Source organism: Ischnura elegans, chromosome 1, assembly GCF_921293095.1.
Source record: "Ischnura elegans chromosome 1, ioIscEleg1.1, whole genome shotgun sequence".
Taxonomy (NCBI): Eukaryota; Metazoa; Arthropoda; class Insecta; order Odonata; family Coenagrionidae; genus Ischnura; species Ischnura elegans.
The window spans coordinates 53,252,854-53,276,176 of NC_060246.1; the positions used below are offsets into that span (position 1 = coordinate 53,252,854).

The 23,323-nt window shown below is 37.3% G+C and overlaps 1 protein-coding gene across 1 annotated transcript in view; it reads left to right on the forward strand.

The window, feature by feature from the left end:
• LOC124160663 (cubilin-like) overlaps positions 1-23,323 on the forward strand; it is a 270,327-nt gene that overhangs the window by 148,479 nt on the left and 98,525 nt on the right. Inside the window, exons 39-45 of the mRNA XM_046536589.1 lie at positions 5,462-5,617; positions 7,973-8,169; positions 13,463-13,594; positions 13,763-13,971; positions 15,019-15,194; positions 15,729-15,947; positions 20,518-20,643. Of these exons, the coding sequence (XP_046392545.1) occupies positions 5,462-5,617; positions 7,973-8,169; positions 13,463-13,594; positions 13,763-13,971; positions 15,019-15,194; positions 15,729-15,947; positions 20,518-20,643 (1,215 nt within the window). The remainder of the gene's footprint in view (positions 1-5,461; positions 5,618-7,972; positions 8,170-13,462; positions 13,595-13,762; positions 13,972-15,018; positions 15,195-15,728; positions 15,948-20,517; positions 20,644-23,323) is intronic.

Sequence of the window (23,323 nt, forward strand, 5' to 3'; positions counted from 1 at the left end):
TGAAAATCCGAGTCGGTGGGTGTCATTTGGTCAAAATATTGGTTGATTTGACATGGAATGACCCCTTCTTAAATCCCTCTTAAGTCAATTTGTCCTTTGAGGAGCTACTACAAAGCTCATTGATAATTTTTACTTCTATATCTTGTAATCAAGGCTCTAGCGCTCTACTCTTTTAATGAAGTGAATAAAGTACCGCGCGATGACATCAGAAGGCGTTTCAGCTCACATGACTTCAAGGGATATACGAGCACTTTGAACTAGCATTTAATGAAAGTTGTGGAGTACTAGGAGAGTTTTGGCTTATATATTTAGACTCATTAGAAAATTGTCTTTTCAATGAGACTTATTAGCACAATGAACAAATTTCGTGCATGTTCCCCTGTAGAACTGTATTCTGCTACAAGATTTTTTTGATATTGAATAGAAAAGCCCAATTTAAAACTAGGGATGTGTCAATTCCACTATTTTTCAGTTCAAGTTTGCTTCTTGACTAAGTTCTTTGGTTCAGTTTCTCAGCTCCCATGCTTACTTTAGTACTCAAATACTCAATTTTCAGTAGCAAATGAATTTTTTGTCTGATTAGTATGCCTGTCGAATACAATCTTAATCACATCTTTGAGAAAGTCTCATTTTTTTATTGCTGAAAACATTGTAAGCCAATCATAGCCATTGTGAAGAGCAATCTTTGTGTCTGTCCTGAAATCATAGCAATCATTGATCTCAAAGAGATACCAAAATTTTTAAAGCTGTATTAAATGCTCTGTAAATTCTACAGTAAACTCTTGATTTTACAAAGTCAGTGGGACCGGAAAATTGGCAGTTCGTAAAATCGAATTTCGTAATTTCAAACCTTTTTCATAAGTCACGAAAAAATGTTCGCTTTTGTTTCTTCCGCCCTTTTTTGTCTTTAGTGGTCTTATTTAAATGTTTTCGGTGGTTATTCTCGGTATTATTCATGGAAAAGGCTTTTTGTTATCGATTTATGCTGTGAAAGACCGTTAAATAATTATACCACCATAAAATTATTTCTCGTTCATATTTCAACATCAACGATCGCTTAAGAAATTCCCGACCAGTTTAGAAAACGTAATCAAGTAATGAATTGCAAAGTTTATTATAAGAATATAATGGTATAAATTTGTGGTTAGGAGCGAATAACAACTATTAAGTTCGCGTAAGATATATATTTGTTTCCAGCACCCACGGAATTTTAGCGGCAGCCGGCCTAACCGCCATTTATGTCGCCCTCTATCGCTCAGTGACGAGAAAAAAAAATAAAAACGAGGGCCTCCACCCGTTTCCAAAATAACCTTCATAAGTTAATATTTCGAGTTACTCCGTATTTTCAGTTGAATGTGCTATCTTTTCCATTAGTTATTTTTGTTGAGATTCAGTTACGATTATAAATTGCGTAGGATATGATAATCTTCTGGGGAATATTTGAAGTAAATTCTGTTTGAGTTCTCCGTCCGGATACTGTGCTCCGTCATCTTTGCAGACATTGCTACGAAAGACTTTATTCTTCATCAGGACCATATTCTTCATACCGGGTGTGAAGTGCTATGTTCATATAGTATTTCTCTCTTCTTTTATGCCGACAGGAGCAAGATTCCAACCGGAAAACTACAGGAGAAACATCTTCCGTTATCGGAGAAATAAAGAGAAAAACTACATGAGATGTTTCATCATTTCTCAACGTGTGTGAAGTATTGGTTCACTTGCGTGAATTCCCAAAAATGACACGCAAAAACCTGTACATTCACCTCATTTAGTTTTCGTGTCCCTTTCTCCGCCGTATTGAAAGTTATGCAAAGAATCATTGACGTAGAGAAAAGATTTTCTTAGCTTTAGCACTAAAAAATAGTCGCGCCATTATCGTAAATAAATGTAGTGTGGAAATAGCAAAGAAAATAATTTCAATTGGAAAGCCAGCAAAGAAGAAGAGAGACAGTTGTAAGCGCAGCACCATTTTCCCGATAGTGGAATATACTTCTTCAGGCCTCTCTCCGGTTAATAACTTACCCCCGTTGCAGGTAAAGATGAACCATGCCCTTTTCCACAATCGGGGAACATTCCCAGTGGGTGGGGTGAATAAGAGTGGGATGGGGATTGCCTGAGGAAAGAAGAGTGGTCAGCAAAACGATTGGTGAAGGGGGCAGGAGAAAGGAGTGTGGGGAAAGGGCCTTCAGCTCTGCCTCAGTCTACATTTGGGGGCTGTATTTTTTTGCGACGCATTCAAGCTCCGTCACCTTAGGGAGAGGGTGAATGGGAAATGCTGGGGAAGGAGGGGTTTGGGATGCGTAAGGTGGGTGTCAGCAAGATCAGCAGAAGGCCGTAGGAGGGTGTAAACAAAGGCTTTGGAAAGAAAGATCTCTCGGCATGGGAGAACGAGGAGGCGCGCGAGAAGAAAGTTCATGGTCAGAGTTAGAAGTGCGTCTTCATTACGAGTAGCCTGAAAAATAAGTTTGTGGTTAATAGAGCCCAATACTTAAGATGTTTAAGTTGTTTACTCAGGAAGGCTATTATATACACGAAAAGGTACTACTAAAAAAATCTATAATTTTTTTCTTTTTGCCCTTCTCCATCGCCGCTTCCACCATGGTTTCTCACTTGCATAAATGGGAATGAAATTGGGGACCTAACTCGTTAGCCAGATCCAAATATTTAATGTTTGGAGGGCAGCGTGTACTTCTTTTTTATTTGGTGAAATTACTTCCTCACTTCCATCTTCGTCGTCACTGCTATTTTGACTAGTCCCGGCCGCTGCTTCTTCCGACGTATGTACCAGCGTCCCATTGTCGCAAGCCCGGAGATCATCGTCAAGGGCAATATAATTGTTTGATGTTGCGTGCTGTGCTCTTCCTGCTTTTTCCAAGAATTTTTCAAAATCATCTTTTAAGCCTCTAATCTCCTCCGCGATTTTATCCGCTGCAGCTTCCTGAAGGTGTAACGTAACGAATCAACTATAGCCGTGATATTATAGCAGTAGAATTATTAGTAGGCTAGATGTATCAATTACCAGCCTCGAGCACATCCTCATGATGCGCTATCAAAGGGAATCCGGCTGATTTCCAGCAATTTGCGATTGTAGTGGAGGAAATAAAGTACGTCTTTGAACCGTGTTCCTGCAATGAAAAATGACAATTTTATTAACTTGGCCATTTTAGCAAAGTTAACAAAATCATTATTTGTCATTGTAGAAACACGGTTCAGAGACGTACTTGAATGCCTGATTGACAGGAGTGCGATGCAAACAATTATTTTTTGATGATGGCATTGATTGATAGATTTTTCAAAATGCAGTCAGAGCGGTCACTTTTGAGGAGAAAGGCTCGGAGGGTCGAAGAGAGGAGCCAGCGAGGGTGAGCTCATCGAGGAAAGGGTCCCGGATTAGGGGCCCTTCGAAGTGCTTCGGCGAAAAGTAGTCAAGTAGTCTTTGAAGTAAGTTCACAGCAGCCTGCCTTGCGAATGTACCAGGTATGTTCACAGCAGTGCAAAGGGTTAATTAGGAGTGTACGAAATACCCCGCGTGACCTTCCTGACATGTTAAACTACGAAGTATTGTCAATGCGATGTTTACGAATAGGCACGTAAATAGGGGCATTATGTCAGTCGCGATATTTTACTGAACTCCTACTTCCCCTAAATTCTCACCGTGAGGTTTTAGGCGAACCCTTTCTCTTCAAAGTTGCACTATCATTTACGATTTCACACTTTTGATGAACCACAGTTGGAAGCGCTGACTTTTTTAGCTACTTACGCCGGTATAACTAGTTTTGTTGACATATTTTGCCATAGTTCGTATAAACGAATGCCTTTCGCTCCTGGGGACCGATCCGAGGTTCGTAAATTCAAAACATTTCGTATAATCGAAACTTCGTATAATCGAATAGCACCATGTATTTACCATAGGCTTTTCGCCGGGACCGCACTATCACTTCGTATAATCGAAAACTTCGTAAAATCCTGCTTCGTATAGTCGAGAGTTTACTGTATTTGCTTATTACAAGAGCAAGCATCAAGTACAAATGGTAATGGGACTCAGAACTCCGAGAAGCAAGCTCTGATCTCTGATGGAGTGACATGCTCCATAGTATATGCTAGCTTCTTTATGTATATCGCTTATGAGTAGGGATGGGTCAGTTCAGTTCTCGGATCCACTGGTTCTTGAGGTTAGAACCGGAACTAGTGTAAAAAGGAATTGGCACTGAAATAACTGGTGCAAAAACTAGTTGGAACCCTATTTTTAGTTTAGGCATTGCTACAAAGCTGTGATGTAAAAAAAAATGTGGTCCATTAAAATTTAGGCTTATTAACTAAAATGTCATTTAAGTTACTTTGCAGTTAGTTTAATTTGGTAATTTAATTTTTTTTTAATTTTTTTTACTTTTTATTAAATTTTAATCTAACATAATATTTTAGATAATTCCTCATTTGTGTTCAGTACATAATTTTGATAAGTCTGAAAACTCATGACTTACTCTTCATTCATAATCACTTACCAACAATCATGAAACATAAGGTTTCTTTCATGCCAAGAAGGGCAGTAAACATTTGACATTATCGTGTGATGCCCAACAGTTGGACATACCTGGTGTGTGAGAATAGCTGCAAATAGAAGGCACCCTCATTTCACATGCTGTTCATCTTGCATATCAGATTATCACATGCAGTCTATAATTTCAAATTGCACCCACAACTTGAAGGACCAGATAGTGGAAGCTTACTAAGGGAGGGATGGAAAAAAGAGAAAGCAATATAAAGGGAATTGTGCTGAGTTAGAATGCCAGTCCACAAGAGTGGAGTAAAGCATACACAAAGAAACTACAACTTACAAAGGCAAATATGTATCACTTCTGTGGTGGTAATAGTTTTCATCTCAGAGGATCTGAGTTCCCTTACTCATCATGCTAATTGCCTTCTCTCAAAGTAAACAAATCACAGTTATAGACAAGCCAAATTTGAAAAAGAAGTGCCGTAATAATACAATCAAAGGGATCCTCTCCGGGATTGTTGAAATTCATAGAATGCAAAAGTGATGGCTTGGCCCAGTCATTTTCTGGATCATACAGTCATTTTTGCTGTACTATTCCTCTTAATTTTGCTGTTCCTTCAATAGCCACAGCTCCAATGAAAGCTAAAGGTTACATTGTAATCAGTCTTTCCTATGGCTCTGAATGATCATACGTCATTTTCAGTGAAAGGTATAAGGTTATACTATATAAAATACATGCAAAAAATACAGAACTTAAATGCTTCTGCAGGAATTCATTACTATCTTATGAGTGAAGCTAATAGCCTGACTGCAGTTTCAGGATTGGGTTATATTAATGTGTAAATCCATCCCTAATAAAATTAAAATTTATAATTGGGGAGGTAACAATTATCCCAAGTGAATGGTTATAATGAAGGCATCTCTGGCTGCTCCCAATGCTGACCATGTTACCTCGTTAACTTCTAGGAAAAGGTGGTCATCAAGAATGGGAGCTTTTGAAGACATACTGCTTACCTAATGCATCTAGAGAAGATCCAGTGAAGGGGAGCAACATTGTGAAAGTAGTCTTCCATTCAGATCGTTTTAGAAATGGCACTGGCTTTTCAGCTGTTGCAGCTGCTGGTGAGTTCACTGCAAGATTGTTTTGAATAACTCTAAATTGAAGCTGTATATTTTCAAATGTACACCAGAAATGCAAAATAACAAAATTATTGGAATCCAAAAATTAGTGTCTTAGTTATTGTTAAATTCATTATTCATATGCTCAATTTTTTTTACCAAATTTGCAATAGTGTGGTGTGGTAAGTTGTAAATGTAGTATCAATGAAGCTCATGGCATTCACTAACCTTGAAGGCCCTTTCATCTTATTACATAACCCTTTATGCAGCTGGATGTGCATTCATGTCTGGGCTGCCTCAGCTGCTGAGGACATGAATTTACATCCAGTGCTTGGCTCCCCATGTGAGGATATTCTGTGTCACAGCCATTTCCAAGAGCTATGTTGCACTAGCAGTCACCTGTATACAGTTCTTGCATCATTCAGGTGCAGTCAGTTTTTTCTTGAATGGTATTTCTTGTGAGTGTCGTTGTTCTCTTAGGGTGTTAAAAAGTGCAATTTTTTTCTGTGATAACACATTGGTTTTGTTTTTTTGCTAATTATTCTCTGTTATTATGCCTTTTTAGATGTCTTAATTATTTTTTATGATAAAACAAGATTTTCTCTTAAGTTTATTAGGCTATAAAATTTTTATGTACATTTTTTGGAAGAACATGTTATTATATTTCTCATTTTTTTGTCACTTTATCTGTATATTTTTGGTACTTTGAGTAATTATGGTAATTCCATTGTTTTTTTTACAATGACTAAAATGAAACATTTATTTACTGCTAAAACTCATTCATGATTTCATTGATACTATATCTATGTATTTCTAAATGCTTTTTCAATGAAGCCAAAAATGATATTTTTTTGTAGTACATATTTGGAAGCTGAGGATGGGATTATTTTTAAGGTGATTTCATCCTTGCTCCTCGATTTGAATGAATAAGCCAGCATATAAACCAGTTATATTACATTTGAGCACCTTGAATCCAGAATTCCTTATTATGTTCCCTACTGCGTGTATATATCTTTATTTTTCTTTCTTTAGTTGAGAAAATTTTCTGTCTGTGTGAAATAATAATTCACAAAAAATAATTGACTCTGCTATACCAAAATATGTCACCATAATTGATAGTAAAAGCAGTGCTAAACTGCTCACTGGGTAATCACATGCCTGCCTGGTGGCAAATTAATGAAACGTGAAGCAAAACAGCTTCCCTTTTATAAATCCCCTGGTTTGCAAAGTTGGAAATAGAGGTTGTACTGTAGTTATAGGCCACCCGTAGTGCACTTTTCTGTTACTATTTGCTTAGCCATTGAGTTACTTAAATAATGGCTGAATCCAAGGTCGGATTCAGCCATTATTTAAGGATCCAGATTTAATCCAGGATTTTTTTCTGGGCGATATATTCATTGATAAAAGTATGGAATGGTATGAAAGGCTACAAGAGTATGAAAAACAAACGGTCTTCTCATATTTAGGATTAAAAAGTGCTTGCAACAAATACTATTTATTTGAATATTAAAGTTATTAATATGTCATTATTAATAAATTTAATATTAAAACATAAAATTCATTAATATTTGAAATATAAATCTCCTCCATTTTTTAAGCATCTGAAGCGGGGAGGGCATGTGACCCCCCTAAATCTACCTATGGCTGAATCCTAATATTTAGTGACTTAACATGACATACCTTATCCTGGATTCATTGATTGTAAGCAATTTTAAATAAATAATAAAAACAAAATATAGGAAAAATTCAAAGAAAAAGCCTTTCACCAAGCAAAAACCATTAGGGAGCATCATGTTGCAAGGCTTCCAACTTCATGTCTAGCAGTATTTTATTCCTTGTCGAACTAACTAGAATCACTCTGTCTCTATATTTATTGGGAAAATAGGATGTTAAAACTTTAGATTGAGCACTACGAATAAATTATTTTAAAAAGGCAGAGAACATAGTTGAAAGGTTCACCAATTGAGAAGTTACTTTCTGATGTAATTACAAAAGCCTCTTAAAAACTGTTTTCATTTTTTTCTTTCGTACAATTTATTACTGGTAGTATTCATTGATAAAAGTTTTTAATCAGGGATTTTCTGTCCAGAAACAAAATAAACTCAAAGCAGAACACAATTCTAATTTAGGTTTAGGTTGCAAGAAGTGCAACGATCCCTGCACATTGCTGCATTGTCAAGGGCATTAATGTGGAACTGGAGAGTGTTAAACTGGAGCTGGGTCTTGAATATAAGTAACATTAATAAGGAACAGTACTAATCATAACAGCATTAATTGGGGTGTGGGTGTCCTTGCTCCTGATGCATTTCCTGGTATAGCAATTTTTAAAACACCTCTCTCTATTTTCATTATTTTCAGATTGTGGTGGCTCACTTAAAGGTCCCAATGGGATTATAGATGCCCATAATTTGAACTCTTCTGCATTGTCATCGAGGATGATGTGGATGGAATGTGCGTGGGATATCACTGTCAAAGCGGGCCGAACGATAGTTGTGGAATTTGATGAATTTGATATATTTTCTGTTGATCCTCATTGTGGTGATAGCTACATATTGGTAAGCTAACTAATGATAAAAGTAATGTGTATTATGATACCCTGAAATTTCTCTTTGGAATTAATAAAGTGCCATGCCTTGAATTTCCAGGCTACCCTTGGGTAGTTGAATTGATGCCAAAACTAAACAAATTAAATTTATGACTCATTAAAGGTATATACTTGTTAGTAAACCATCCACTTTAATTATTCTTACGTCTGATAACAAAGCAAAAACTTTTGTTTATCAGAAGTTACTTGACTCAAGTGAATTAAGCCAATTGTATAGGTAAGACCGGGGCACATTTACACATGGGGCTCTGGGGCACGTTGATGCAGTGTATACTTTCCTGAACTGAGTTATATCTAGTGTACCACAAGTCATGACATATTAATGTTGCTCTCTAGGTGCTATTTTTAAGAGATATTGAGCGCCAATCGAGCATTGGTCTGGGTTGCGTGAACTTGACCCAAGAATGGGGCAAGACTTGGACATAAAAACATTTTTTTTACAGTTAAAAATGAAAATAGGATAACAAATGAATTCATAAAATTTTGACTGTATTAACTGCTTTAAATAACCACAATGCCTAAAATTTCCCAAGTTAAAACTTAAAAATAAGAAAAGTCATTGAAATAAATGCACGAATGGGTGCCCTGGTCTACTGTACAGTAGGGCGGATCGCAAAAATCGATTTTTTTCAAATCCATCTGGCCCAATGAAAAAAAGTTGTGGGACCGATCAAAAATAAGGCCTGAAAAATTTGAGACCTGTACGTGAACCCCTGACCCTCGCTCAAATGCAATTTAGGGGGGGAGGGTCAAAATTCGAAAAATACAATATTTTATGGTCATTCCCTATAGATTTTGCCGAGTTACTGCCCTTATGGGCAAAAATTTCGTGCATTTTGAGGTATCTGCCACCGTTTAGCCACAAAATGCCTAATTTGAGTCCGCGTCCGCGAAGAAAATATTCCAACACCCACGCAGCGTCGCGGATACCAGTGCCGCAGGCCGATCCCTTCCCCTCCACGCTCGCTTCTCCCCCTCCCGCGCCTCTAATACAGCAAAATTCATCCCGCGCATGCTGCTAGGAGGTCGTTTATCTTTGATAATATAAATCAGAAGATGGTAGAAGGTAAAAAGCGATGCGTAGTGAGACGACTTGTCCCTTATTTGGCGCCTCGTCGGCGTTAAAAAAATCGATGTTACCAACTTTTAGAGAAGTTATGAAGTAATTTTAGACCTGCGCACGCAGGAAAGGAGACTACGGTCTTGAAGACGCCTCTCGAGTGGCTATGAAGGTTTGGGAACTTAGGTTATGCATTTCTATTCCGGTATTGTCCGACAGCTGTGACTAAATTGATGAATAAGGGTGAAGGCCGCCGGCGTACCCTCCCCGCTCTGGAAGGTAAAAAGCGATGCGTAGTGAGACGACTTGTCCCTTATTTGGCACCTAGTCGGCGTTAAACAAATCCATGTTACCAACTTTTAGACATGTGATGAAATAATTTTAGACCTGCGCACGCAGGAAAGGAGACTACGGTCTATGAAGACGCCTCTCGAGTGGCTATGAAGGTGTGCGAACTATGGTGACGCGCTTCTCTTCCATTATGAATGTGACTAAATGGATTTAGCGGTACCACAGGAAGTACTAAAACTTACGGAAAATCGTAATAGGCCAAAAGTGGGTTTCAGTGAAGTATAAGACTCAAACAATTTTAAAGGAACATTTTAAATTATGCGATATTTTTGCGTGTAAGTGCATGGAGGAGCATTAGGTTCCCCCAATGAGAAGTATTTTGAGAGACAATCTGACGAAAAGAAAGATGATGGCTGCTGGATTGAACCCTAAAGAAACTCGATAACTGAGGAAAAAAGGGCATCGTAGGAGAGCGTTGAGTCATCATCGTCAATTCTTGTACGGGAAAATAGTATCAAAAATTTTCTTCGTCAATTCATCCGAGGAAAAATTAAACTGGCGAGAAATTAGCCGATTTGTATCTCTACTTTCCTCATGAAATAAACATTAAGGATTATAACCTCAAATTGGAACTTCTTCGGGGAAAATGCGTCTGCCAACTGTGATAGAGGTATATGCAAGAACCAAGCTACAGCAATGATCGTTCCCGCAACTTTAGCTGACGCAAAAGTCATAACTTCGTAAGATACATCAAAGCTAGTGTACCAGAATTACTTATGTAGACAGAAAAAGATGCTAATTACTGTGAATAAGAAAAGAGAGGTGTCATTAAAGGGCCTTTTTTTATTGGAATGAAAGACTATACTCTTGTCTGATGAAAAAAGGGAAGAGGACTTATCAATACAAGTTTAGAGGGGAATGTGTGGTGTTAGTTGAAGAAACAGGGTCCCACTTTTGGAGGTTTGCCTCCCCCGTTGGAAGATTAGCAAAAGTTAAAAAATCTGCGATTATCGATTCCTTTCCGAGTGAAAATTAGATACACAGAATTAAAAAGGATTTGATTATGATGGTACCAAGCGAATACCGTCCAAAAAGGAGGCATCATCCCTTTGCTATAAGCATAATTCCAACATCCCTTGCAGTGTGGGTAAACTCTTCTCGGGATTCCCACCGGGTTAATTTTTCCATAATGGCCAACATTTCAAGCTCCGACTGGGGGCTCATCCTATGGGATAAATTTTGTTGAACCCCGAAAAGAGTTTACCCACATCATTCGCCGGGAAAGCATCAAATCGTATTTCATCCCTTACAGTGGTCTTTTTGCTAATTGCACTATGTTGACTTGGATTTGCGACATGAACGTTGGGAGGGTAATCTAGGGACCCAATTTGCGTTTCTGCAAGGATGCGTTTGGCGACCAATCCGAGATTCTTTTAATTGCTGGATTTTAATATCGACATAAAGGCTGATGATATATTGGAGAGAGACTCCGGTTCCTTCGGCTATATCTGAGCTTAGCGCTGTGGAATTTAAAAATCTATTGATGAAAGTTCAAATTTAAATTTCAATATTCCTTTTATTATACATGCGGACGAGAGATTCGCGAAAGAATTTACCAAAACTTTGTTGACAGCAGCAAAAGACGAGGAATGACACTAACATAAGAAATACAGACTGGAAAGCAGGTAATTGAGTAATTCCTTCGTGATTGTTCCTCACTGGACGATGCTGATACATCAAATATTAGTAAGACTAACGAAGAAAGACGCACTTGGTGTGAATTTTGTTGCATCTGGGGCGTTCGAGAGGAGAGCGGGGAGGGTACGCCGGCGGCCTTCACCCTTATTCATCAATTTAGTCACAGCTGTCGGACAATACCGGAATAGAAATGCATAACCTAAGTTCCCAAACCTTCATAGCCACTCGAGAGGCGTCTTCAAGACCGTAGTCTCCTTTCCTGCGTGCGCAGGTCTAAAATTACTTCATAACTTCTCTAAAAGTTGGTAACATCGATTTTTTTAACGCCGACGAGGCGCCAAATAAGGGACAAGTCGTCTCACTACGCATCGCTTTTTACCTTCTACCATCTTCTGATTTATATTATCAAAGATAAACGACCTCCTAGCAGCATGCGCGGGATGAATTTTGCTGTATTAGAGGCGCGGGAGGGGGAGAAGCGAGCGTGGAGGGGAAGGGATCGGCCTGCGGCACTGGTATCCGCGACGCTGCGTGGGTGTTGGAATATTTTCTTCGCGGACGCGGACTCAAATTAGGCATTTTGTGGCTAAACGGTGGCAGATACGTCAAAATGCACGAAATTTTTGCCCATAAGGGCAGTAACTCGGCAAAATCTATAGGGAATGACCATAAAATATTGTATTTTTCGAATTTTGACCCTCCCCCCCTAAATTGCATTTGAGCGAGGGTCAGGGGTTCACGTACAGGTCTCAAATTTTTCAGGCCTTATTTTTGATCGGTCCCACAACTTTTTTTCATTGGGCCAGATGGATTTGAAAAAAATCGATTTTTGCGATCCGCCCTACTGTACAGTGAGTCCTCGTTTAACGTTGTTGATTCGTTCCTGTAAAAGTCGACGTTAAGCGAAACAACGTTAAACGATGCAGTGTTTCCCATAAGAAACAATGTAAAAAATTTAAATTGGTTCCTAGCCATGTTCCTAACAATCCATTTCTTCGTGAAGAATCCAGAATTTCCCGGGCGAGAATCCAAGAAGGGCAATTATCGGAGCCGTAACTTTAAGCAGTATTTGTGACCAATCGGGAGACACCTGAATCAGGCCAAAACGAAAAAAATCTGAATCTGACACTCGGAAGCACGAGGATGAAGGGCGAGTCAATTTTCGTGATGATATGAATTCTTAAACCCGGCGGAAATCGCGAGAAACATTCATTACCGATTGTTCACTTCAGCATGATAACGATTCATTCGAAACTAAACGAATTTTCATAACGAAAAGGCTGGGAAGAAGGCATTATTAAATGAAATATAAAAACTAAAAAGAAAGTATTTTAATGGCGAAACATCGATATTTTCAGTAACAGAAGAAATTTTAATTGTAAAAACTCGACCTGCAAACCTAAAACTCGACCGATCTCTCCAGCAGTTGCACCTTCTTCAATTCTTTTAATAATACCAAGTTTTTGTTCTAATATCGCCGTTTTTTCTTCATGTCTGAAGAACCGCCAGGATAGCCACTCTTCTTCGTGGACATTTTTTTCGGTTGGCATCAGAAAAATAAACGGATAATGGGTAAATGAGGCGATAATTATTCGCTCAGACGCATATTTAACATACGCTACCCACGCCAACCTTTTCTGTCGAACGAAAATTACCAATCGCATTAATATAGTAATGATAGTAATATTTACTATACATCAGATGCGCTTGCGTCCTATTCGCCATTCATTTTTTTTTTCGCCGCGCATAATTTGAACAACGTTATCGCGAAGCAATAACGACGTTAAATGATCAAGGGTTTCAATTTTTGGACAACGTTATCGTGAAACAACGTTAAACGGGACGACGTTAAACGAGGACACACTGTATATAGATTGAACAAAGAAAATATGTTTCCAACAAACCATTGTAATGATTATTTTTGTAGTTTCATCAAATTTTATTATAATAAGTCAAAAATTATTAAAGTTAGTACAGCCTCTCTCAATTTATAAATAGTGTAACTAAACTGTTCGTTGATAATCAGGCAGTACGACATTGGGCGGGTCAGCTAGTTGAGCATATTTTGGACTTAGTACTCCCTCCATATGTATAATCATTAAGAACCCTGTAGCAGAGTAAACTATGTAATCATATACTGAAACTATTTTCTTCAAGATGATATTGCTGGATAAATAATTGTTTTGTATTGCAGTTCAGGAATGGTGGTACATCATCTTCACCTTATTTAGGTAATGGAAAGTACTGTGGAACCCAAGCACCCTCCGTTCCAGAAACTATCGGAAATCATATGTTTATCAAATACTCAGCAACTGCTGGAACCAAGGTTAGATGTGTCTTTATCTTGTAAATGAAGTGCTGTTGGTAAAATCTTTATCTACATAGCTGCTGAATACAGGCAGTCCTTGACTTTCGTATGTTCCAAATTGACAACTTTTACAAAACAGAAAAATAAGGTCTTTAAATAATCATTGTTTTTCTTTTCATTTTTCAGGGATTCAAATTGAGATACAGAGAGAAATCTCTCTCTTGTGGCGGGCATATGACTCTAACGAGTGACATGTCATCTTTTGTAATAAATTCTCCCAACTACCCTAATATACCTCCTCCTCACATTGAATGTAAATGGGTCTTCCTTGCACCAGCTGGTGAAATGATAAGTCTCGATTTCTTAGAACGTTTCGACCTCACTGCTAGTTACAAGTAAGTAACAATGCCCATTACAGAATGCCTTATTTTATTTTACATAGACATATTTCAATTGGACCTAACTGATCTCTATGGTACTTATTATGGTAACTGAAAGATTAAAAAAAAAATGCTTTCTCTTGCCTAGAAAGATTTTTATGTGGAAAAATAAGCTTGTAACCTAAAAATATGTCAAAATTAAATAAAAAGATGAAAATAGCATGTGTTCAGTAAATAGAATTATGAAGATAAGTTGCAACTACTGTCTGTTCAAAACTTAGTGGCCCCCTGAGTGGACGTTGGATTTAGACCTGGGCAAGTCTATTTGAAGGACTACGGTTACATGGGGTATAGGTTAAAATTGCCATTTTGGCTGGGGACTTGACTGCATTCAAGGTCTATGCTTGACTTATCCCGATGCACTACACCCCCCCTCTGAAGTTTCCCCACCTGAGGCATTTGCCCCTCTACTCATGGAGTTATGTCCATTAAGTGACCACCAATTTTTTGTTTGACTCTACATTTACGGTTATCTCAGCAGGTTGAGGTTTCTCAGCAAATCTAGTCAAGTTTACAAAGATGTTTTCACAACTATGAATGAAAAGAAAAGCTGAAATTTCTCAATCCTGACTTATTTTTGTGAATGATAAATGCTTCTTTCAGTCAGTTGTCCTGTAGGATCATTTTTGTCTTACACATACATTTCTTGGCAAGGAATATATTACCAAGTAATGATCACTACCATGTTTTATTTGTGGGCTCGTATGTGATTTCAGAGTATATTAAGAGCTTTCTTAAATTATTCAGTACTAAGCAAGATAAATATATAAATAAATACAAAATTAATCACATGTTACTGTAAATTTTCTTAACATTAAATTCTTAATATTTTAGTTTAAATTCTCCCCTTAACTTTCGCCGATTAAAAAATTTAGGATAATCAGGATAATGAAGAGATAAAAAACATCTTTTGGTGCCAATCAAGCTTGGGTTTGAATGGAATCTATGAAGTATATAAATGCTGTATTTATGATGCTCTGTTTTAATTTTTCCATTTTTAAGGTGCAAAAAAGCTTATGTAGAAATCCGTGATGGTGGTACGGAAAATGCAGAGGTTCTTGGATCATTTTGCCTTGAAAAGCCGGGGACAGTATCTTCTACTGGAAATATTATGTTTGTCAAGTATTTCACTGACGCACAGGAACCCAGAAATGGGTTTAAAGCTAACATTTCAATTGGTAAGATTTTTAAGCCTACAAACACTATCTCTATAGTAATCGAGTCTAGTTGAATTTTTAAAAATACCTCACTTTTATTTTTTCTTGCAACAACTTATCCTTCCTCCAAATTTTTCATGGAAATAATGAAAATTCACGACTTGGGTCATGATTTGTCACATTTCAAGTTCATATGTCATCTCACAAGCCAGTACACAGTAATTGGGTACTGATTACCTCTGTTAGGATATATTTTCCAAAACCATGCAATTAGTGACCACAAAAATTTCCCCATCCTTTTAAATTACATGAGTGAATTCTTTTCCCTGAAAATGTTAAATTAGGATTCCTTTATATTTCCTCTAAGACTTAAATGCATTTTACATTAAATTTGAGGCTTGAAAAGCACTATTAGTATTAATGATTTAATGAATTTTAGATTTTTCAGAATTTAGAGTTGTATAAATTAATTATCTTTGGAGTTAATATTGTCTAATATGGAATCAAAGTCTAGATTTTCTCTATCAGTATTGATTTTTACTGTTTCCATTTCAGCAAAATGTGGTGGAATACTTCGTGGTGAAAGTGGTGTTTTAACATCACCCCATTATCCTGCACCATATCCATCAAATACAGAATGCAAATGGACCATTGAGGGCCCACAATATGGAGTAGTGAGGATTAATTTCTCAGTTGTAGATTTTCCTAGAAACAATAATTGCTCATCAACAGACCATATAGTTGTAACTGAGAAGGCCTACATATTTCGAAATGGTAAAAAATCTAAAATTACTTGATATTTGTATGAAATTGATTTGAAAAGCTTTACTTCAGTGTAGTTGTATTTTACTTATGGTTTTATGAATTTTTCTGATAATTATTTTAAACCAAGGAATGTTCTCAATGTATCATCAATATTTTCTGTAAATTAAGTCTGGAAAAGTTCTAATTGAAAGGTCATTTATATAGTTCTACTTCCATGATGAATTTGATAGTACAACAGGCTCCCAGTTATCCGGTTGCAGTTTATCCATGTTGTGGATTATCTGTGCACAAGTTCACACTACTTTTTTTACAAAAACATAAAATTGGACGCAAAAGCATGAGGGTATTTGGATTTTAATGCACGGCTACACCGGGCTTATTATTTCCATTAGAATCCCATTTCAAAATGAAATTATTCTATTTACTTGCTGACAATAAATGTTTCAAGTTTAGTTGGACATCTGTCCAAGTTGCCATAAGTCTTGATTTCCTGTAACCTCTGCTGCACGATGGCGTGTTTGTGAATGCGATGTCTTCACGAGAGTTCCGTATGCGTTTTCCAAGCATTGCGGTGCACGAGTGCGGTCAGTGATCACGGATACGTGTCCTGCAGCTATCACATCCTGGGCAACTTGTAGGAGAAGCGACTATGTGGCACGGTGCCCGATAGTGTACTTTCTGACGTCGAGCAGTGGTTTTGAAGCATTGGTGCGAATCAGTTTTCTGACTCCGTGATCTAGCAGCCACAGGTGTGAGGTTTTCGGAAACCAACTATGTACAGTCACTTTCAAAAGTCGATCCACTGACCTGGCGCAGCTGTCTCCGTTATTCACCGTAGTCGACCTTCGCATATTGCTTACGCGTTCCTTGTCCACTGGGGATCGATTCGACTTGATCAGGTAGTACAAATGGTGCAACTTGACTACTTTAACCGTCATCAAGAGACCCAAGCACGATTTCAGAGGTAGGGAGGCCCCGTGAACCTCTTCCCCCCCCTCCAAATAGCCAAAAAATTCCACCAGAGAAGAAAGTGGAGAAGAACATAAGGATTATTCTGGCGAGTAACCCGTTGCGCGAGGAAGAGAGAAGAACATCTGAGTCGTTTGGTAAACTTATACAAAACATATGGTACAAATAAAATTTTCAGAGCATTTCGAGCATATTACTTCAATATTTTTTCTTCACATCGTCTTGTGAAAAATACGTAAATATATTCGCCTATGTAAATATTGTCGTTTGCGTCACGGTTACCATCCGTGCTCGTGTTCACCCATGTCGGCGGTTAAGGATTTTCAGTCATTTTTTCAACGTTTACAAGTGCAAAAGCAGTTACTCCCCAAGTTGTAGTTTATTCGGAATACAAGTAGTGCCTATATTTTGAATATTGCAACTTATTCCCATACTGTAAATAGAAAATCAGAAGAAGTATTTATCTTTTTACCAGTCAAAACTAACGGTACGACAATTTTTTTATGTGAGAAGATTTTTTGCATTATTTTTTCGGATGAGCAATCGTATTGCCTTTAAATTTTAATGAATTGCTTTTTAGATAAATATAAATTTTCGCTGAAAGAAGCTGCGAGATATTTCTTGGCATCGAGTAAAATAGCAGGCTTTTAGACAATAATGCATCGTAAGAAGTGTTGTCCTTTTTTTTTCTGGGGAATACTCTTACATTATTATTGCTCAGTGTTTTTTAATAAAAATAGTGCAAGCAGCATGAACATGTAATGATTGTGAGTCAACCACTTATAGTATCATTAGAAAAACATCATTTACCTGTCCTTCTGAAATGAAGATTTTACGAATCACCCTGCCTGCACCCCTTCCAACTTGAACTTAACCCTTTAATTAACAATAACGCCCATTCGCATTAGGCCCTTTCATTCTAGCCATATCTTTACTTTCAACCTACCCCCTACCACTTCATTTCTTTTCCTCTCCGTCCATCTCATATTTTCTGTTCTTTTTTATACTCGCATCTCGGATGCCTTCATTCTTTTCTTGTCCCTCTTTCGTCGTCACCTAAGTTTCGGGACTGACAAACGCTACGCAAATATGATTGAATATGGTCCCCCCCTTTACTTTTAGCTTGGGCATTTTTGGAAAAAAAAGGGGGGACTATATTCAGACATATACAGTATTTGGTAGCTCATAAGTTTAATTTTTTAAATTAATAATTCAGAAATATTCATCAGGTACCCAACACGGTATATTTTTATCGGATGAATGTTATGCATGCGTAGGTTTGTGTCAGTAGGAATGTAATCAGTATTTGTTCGCCCGTAAGACTGACTCAAGGTATTCATTACATGAGTGTAAATTCTATTAATGATATAAAACCACTTAAACATAATAATTTGAAGTACATTGACGTGTATGATATCACTAGGTGCCAATTGCCTCTGGTTTTAGCAGAAAAAAAGGGGAAACACTTAGATTGACCTGTTAATGAACGGGGCAAAGATATATTATATAGTATTAATGTGCCTGAAAATGGTAAGAAATAGGCAAACAAGTCATGTAATTAATTCTTCCGACGGTATTTTCATTATTTAAATATATTTATGAATACCGCAGTTGCTCACGCTGGCCGTGGGGACTGACTTTTGAAAGTGACTGTACCTGAAAATCAGTTGGCAAGATGACGTCAACTCATACTAAAACAAATTGTGAAGTTGAATTGTAGAATTGTGCTTAATAAAGCACTATCTTCCAATGATATAATCACGTTATTCAGTGCTTCTTTTTGGTTTTGGAAGCACTTTAAAAGTGGTAATTGGGATACAAATGGAAAACGGGTGCTTTTCTTACATAATATTTAAACCTATGTAAATACTAGATTATAAAAAAATTCTGTTCTTTTAGACTAACATTAAGGTGATAAGATGGGGTTTGCTGAAAAAAACAGACTTCGTCTCCTAGTTTCAAATAGTAACTGAGAAAAAAGACTATAAAATTAGGTACTTATTTCTCATATTCAAATGTAAGATTCGTAAATTTCAAAGCACGAGTTTTAATAGTGAGAATACAATTTAAAATATCAAATAAAATTTTTGGCAATATTTTGGCTGACATATATAATTTATTTATTTAGTAGAATTCCATGATAAGAAAACATGTTCAGCATCAAAGCTTGCTTTGTTCTAGAGAATTTTATCAAGTGTATGGCCTCAAAAATGAGGGGGTGATCATATGTTGGGTGGGGGACTATGTTTGGAGATATGTATAAGGTACCTATAATAACTTTTAAAATGAAATGTTACTTTGCACAACTGTGTTTCATAACAGTTTGTTGCCTTTTCTGTCTCGTGTGGGGTTACGTCATTAAATCTCGAAGATTGTGCACATAAGCCCCAGACATAGGGAACTCCCAATCGTCGGTCACAAGCTGGTTCAGGGAAATACTCCACAAACAAGAAATCAGCACACAAGAAACAATTGTCAAAAATTACGAGTTATTTTCAATCAATATCTATTTGAAGTAGAAGTATTCAAAATCAGAATTATTACAGAAAACAACTATGATAACTAAAGATCCCATAGGAAACATTACCAAACTAAGTACAAGCTGTATAATTTTTCTAAAATCACCCATGTCAGTCACGGCATTCGTCTACCACGAGCGCCTGAGCAAAAGAGGGCTTTCGTACTCCAACGACGTGTCAGGGTGGAGGGGAGGGATTTTTCCAAGGAGTGGAGGGGTAAAAAGGACGATGTTCAATCAGCTGCGAATCTGCCCCAAAAAATCGCCCCTGTTGACTCGCAGCTCCGCCAAGCATCATCCCGGGGTAGAAGGGAACAGCGTGCAGGCCGGAATTTTCCCCTCAATCTTCTGGGTTGGAGACATCAGTGGGAAATTCATTGGAATTCTTAGAGGGGAGAGACATAGTGGGGTGAGGTGTTGGAGGGAGAGAGAGTTGTGATAGGACTATGGTAATACTTCTCACTCTCAATTGCATACTTGTGCCTCAGCACCCATTTCCCCTTGATTGCCAAGGAGTAGGTATTCCTCCGCAGTAGTCCTATATAAGTCTTGCTCTGCAGGTATGGCTGGGTTTCGGAGGCTGCTTTCGGAGGCAGAGTTTCGGAGACAAGAGTCTCTGAGCCTTTGAGTCGAAGGGCCTTTGCGCAAAAAACCTTAGCGCGAAAAGTCCTTAGCGGGAGAAGTTCTGCGGATAAGTTCGGAGGAATTTCTGGAGGAATCTATCAGAAATTTTTGGGGGGGGGGTTCACTAAAAAATGCCACACTCATTCAGCAGTGAGAATGAAATTACTGAAGTGATGATATGCAACAGAGCCTAGACTCTCCATCAGTCTATTAACTGTTCCCTGGATTTTCTTCCTTCACTACCTTAGCTATTCGAAAAAGGCACTTACTCCCCCTTTTATGCTTTTCTCTGTTATCCCTTTCCTACTCTCCCCCACCTCATAACTATTTTTTCAATGGAATGGGTGCAAAATATGTAGTTAAAGCATTATGTGGAAGCCAAGGATTGTTTATGAATTTTAATCCGTTCTCTATTACTCACAGAGACTACATAAATTAGATTTTTCATTAATTTCACTTTTATTTCAGAGTTATCTGCTACCACTGTAAGACCACCTATGCCTTTTACTACCTCTGATGACGATGACGATTATGAATATGAAGATGAAGAGGAAATTGAAATTAGGCAACCAGTCAATCAAGTGGAAGAAAGGAGTAAGTCTTTGATTCTATACTTTATCTACAGGTCTGCATGCTAAAATAATTCAAAAGATCATGCTCTTAATTTTATATTTTGGTTCTTCAAATTTGTCTCTTAAGTTGTGAACTTAATTGGTTATTGATTGTTCAGTGGAAAATAAATGGAAGTGTGTATGATAATCGTAGAACATTTCCTGTGCATCACGTGCTGTGCAGCAAAGCACATATGCAGCAAAGTGGTCCTAGTGATTCAAAAGATTGTGATAATGTTGTCCTTGCTAAAGTGTCGACAAGGTTTGCCCAAAAAATTAGTTATATTCAGTAATGAAAAATATTCAAAAAATTTTCTTTTAAGTTTTTAATAATACATCTTACATCGGCTAACACTTAAAATTATGTTTTGATAAAAACATGGGTTCAAGCTTTTAAATTCCTTATTAATGAATTTGTTATTATTGTTTGTAAAATGCCCTATTTATTTGCCCTAATTTTTGGCATGCCTTCTCCATTTTCCATCAAATAATTCCTTTGCCTCTCTTGCCTTACTATAATCTGTTAACTTTATGTTTGCGGGTGGGCTTTCGTGAAAGGCCGGGCACTTTTGGGCTTTGCTGATGGGGGAGGGGAAGAACCTAGAGAGAGAGAGAGAGAGTCTGAGCGAACTTAATATTGTCAAATGTATATACCTAGTCACCCTAATTTGTCACTGAAAACGTGGGAGTCATGGGTGGCCTTAGGTGTTTTGGGCCTGGCACAGACATACCTACTCATGTAGAAGATATTGAGGATAATCCCTTCACAGATGCCCATAACATTATTTTAACAATCAAACAACATTCACCTAAAGTGAAGTCAATTCAGCTACCATGCTGAATGCACTTCACTTTGGTGAAAGGCATGCTTAAAAACATGCAGAGAGAATGCTTGAAGTTTGGCAACACTGCTCCATGAGCAGATTCACAATGCATATTGACCTGACAGAGGTTTGAGAGAAACTGGATTTCCAAAGTGCTAGGCCACACCTGCCATCTGCTGATTTGTAAAAGGAAAGTCACATATTGAGAAACTTTCTTTCCCTGTCAATGCAATACATCATGCTTTCCTTTTCCCCATTTAAAACCTAAACTTTCTTCTCTCCCCTTTCTGAAATAAACTTTTATCCCAGTGTTCCTGTCATCTCACCTTTCAGGGCCTTGAAGTCTATTCTACCTTACTCAAGCGAACTTTTTGAAAATTTTCAACTATGCCCACTCTTACCTTTGTTACTCATTTGATGCTATTTTCTTTATCCTATAGATATTTTATTCTCTTGTATGCTGCAGGTAAGTCTAAGTAAGGATTTTACATGATAGAGACCTTGAAAGCCTTGCATCCTGCACTTCTCTTAAAGACACCTTTTTTTTTTTAAGGGCAAAGTTCAATTAAATATTTCTAAAGCTATTCCATTCAGTCAGGGGTAGGCTGAGGTCTTAATTTTTTTGTTCATAAATTTTGCAGTGCCTTGGTGGTATGCAATACCTTTCAGCAATAATGTTTTTGAGGTCTGATATAAGACTAGTGACTTTTAGTTATTCATCAATTATTTATAAACATTGTAAAGCTTGTAAGATAAAAAATTTCATTGGAAAGCCACAATAAAGATGAATTTTCAGTTTTCTAAGAAATTTTGAGTGCGCTTGGGGATAGGCAGTATTATTCATGAAGAAAGTTATTTTCAGGAAGAAAAGTATTAGAGACTCCCACATCCATCTCAATAGTTTTCCGTGTTATACTATCATGTGGACCCCTTTCATCTTGCTATTACACTTCTACATATCTACCCTATTGAGAGTAATTCAGAATTACCATTGCAGCTTTGGGAGTCTCCAGAACATGCAAGTTTTCCATCGCAACAAGAATATAAGACCATATTCAGTTCCATTACAGAATGTATAAGTCTATAATAATTACTAAAGAATATCCCTGGTAAAACTCACAGTAGAGCAAGGTAGTTTACTTGATGTCAAGTAAAAATCTCTTTCCAGTCATTACAGTTTGAAAAGTAAATTTGGCTTATTTTTAAAACTGTCAAAAGGATAAACATTAATATTTCAAGGTTATTATAAATTGGAAATTATGTTAAAATTGTCTAACAAACCATTGTCTCATTAATGAGTTATGACAGAAGTAGAAGACAAAATTCGATATAGACACTGATGTCAATCAATCTACTGATAATCTGTTAATGCATAGAAATTAAAATTGATATCTTTAAATAATGAAGTTGCTTAATACAACTTTATTATCCCTCATTGAGCATATTTCATTTTTTCAAGTATACTTTGCCGAGAATAGTGATAAGCATGAGAGCAAACAATTACATAGCATATTTTCAGCATCCCTGTCTGGAAAAAATTGGTTGAGTGCTTTGGTTGAGTTATTAAATCATTCGGCAATACATTTTGAACTTTGCACTACTATCTGCTCCTCATCTGCTAACTCCTGCTAATTAGCTACCAGACATGTTGTGGTCAAAATATCCACTCTGAAAAACAACCAAGTGTGCTGAAAAACCTCAAGTATTTCATGCATATGATATTGATAAATTTTATTCCGGGTTTCCGGCCAAGTCTGGCTCTCCATTAGTGCCAGCATTTCAACGACAGTCTGCCATCATAATCGGGGTTGGGTCAACCTATTGACTGCTCGCCCACAA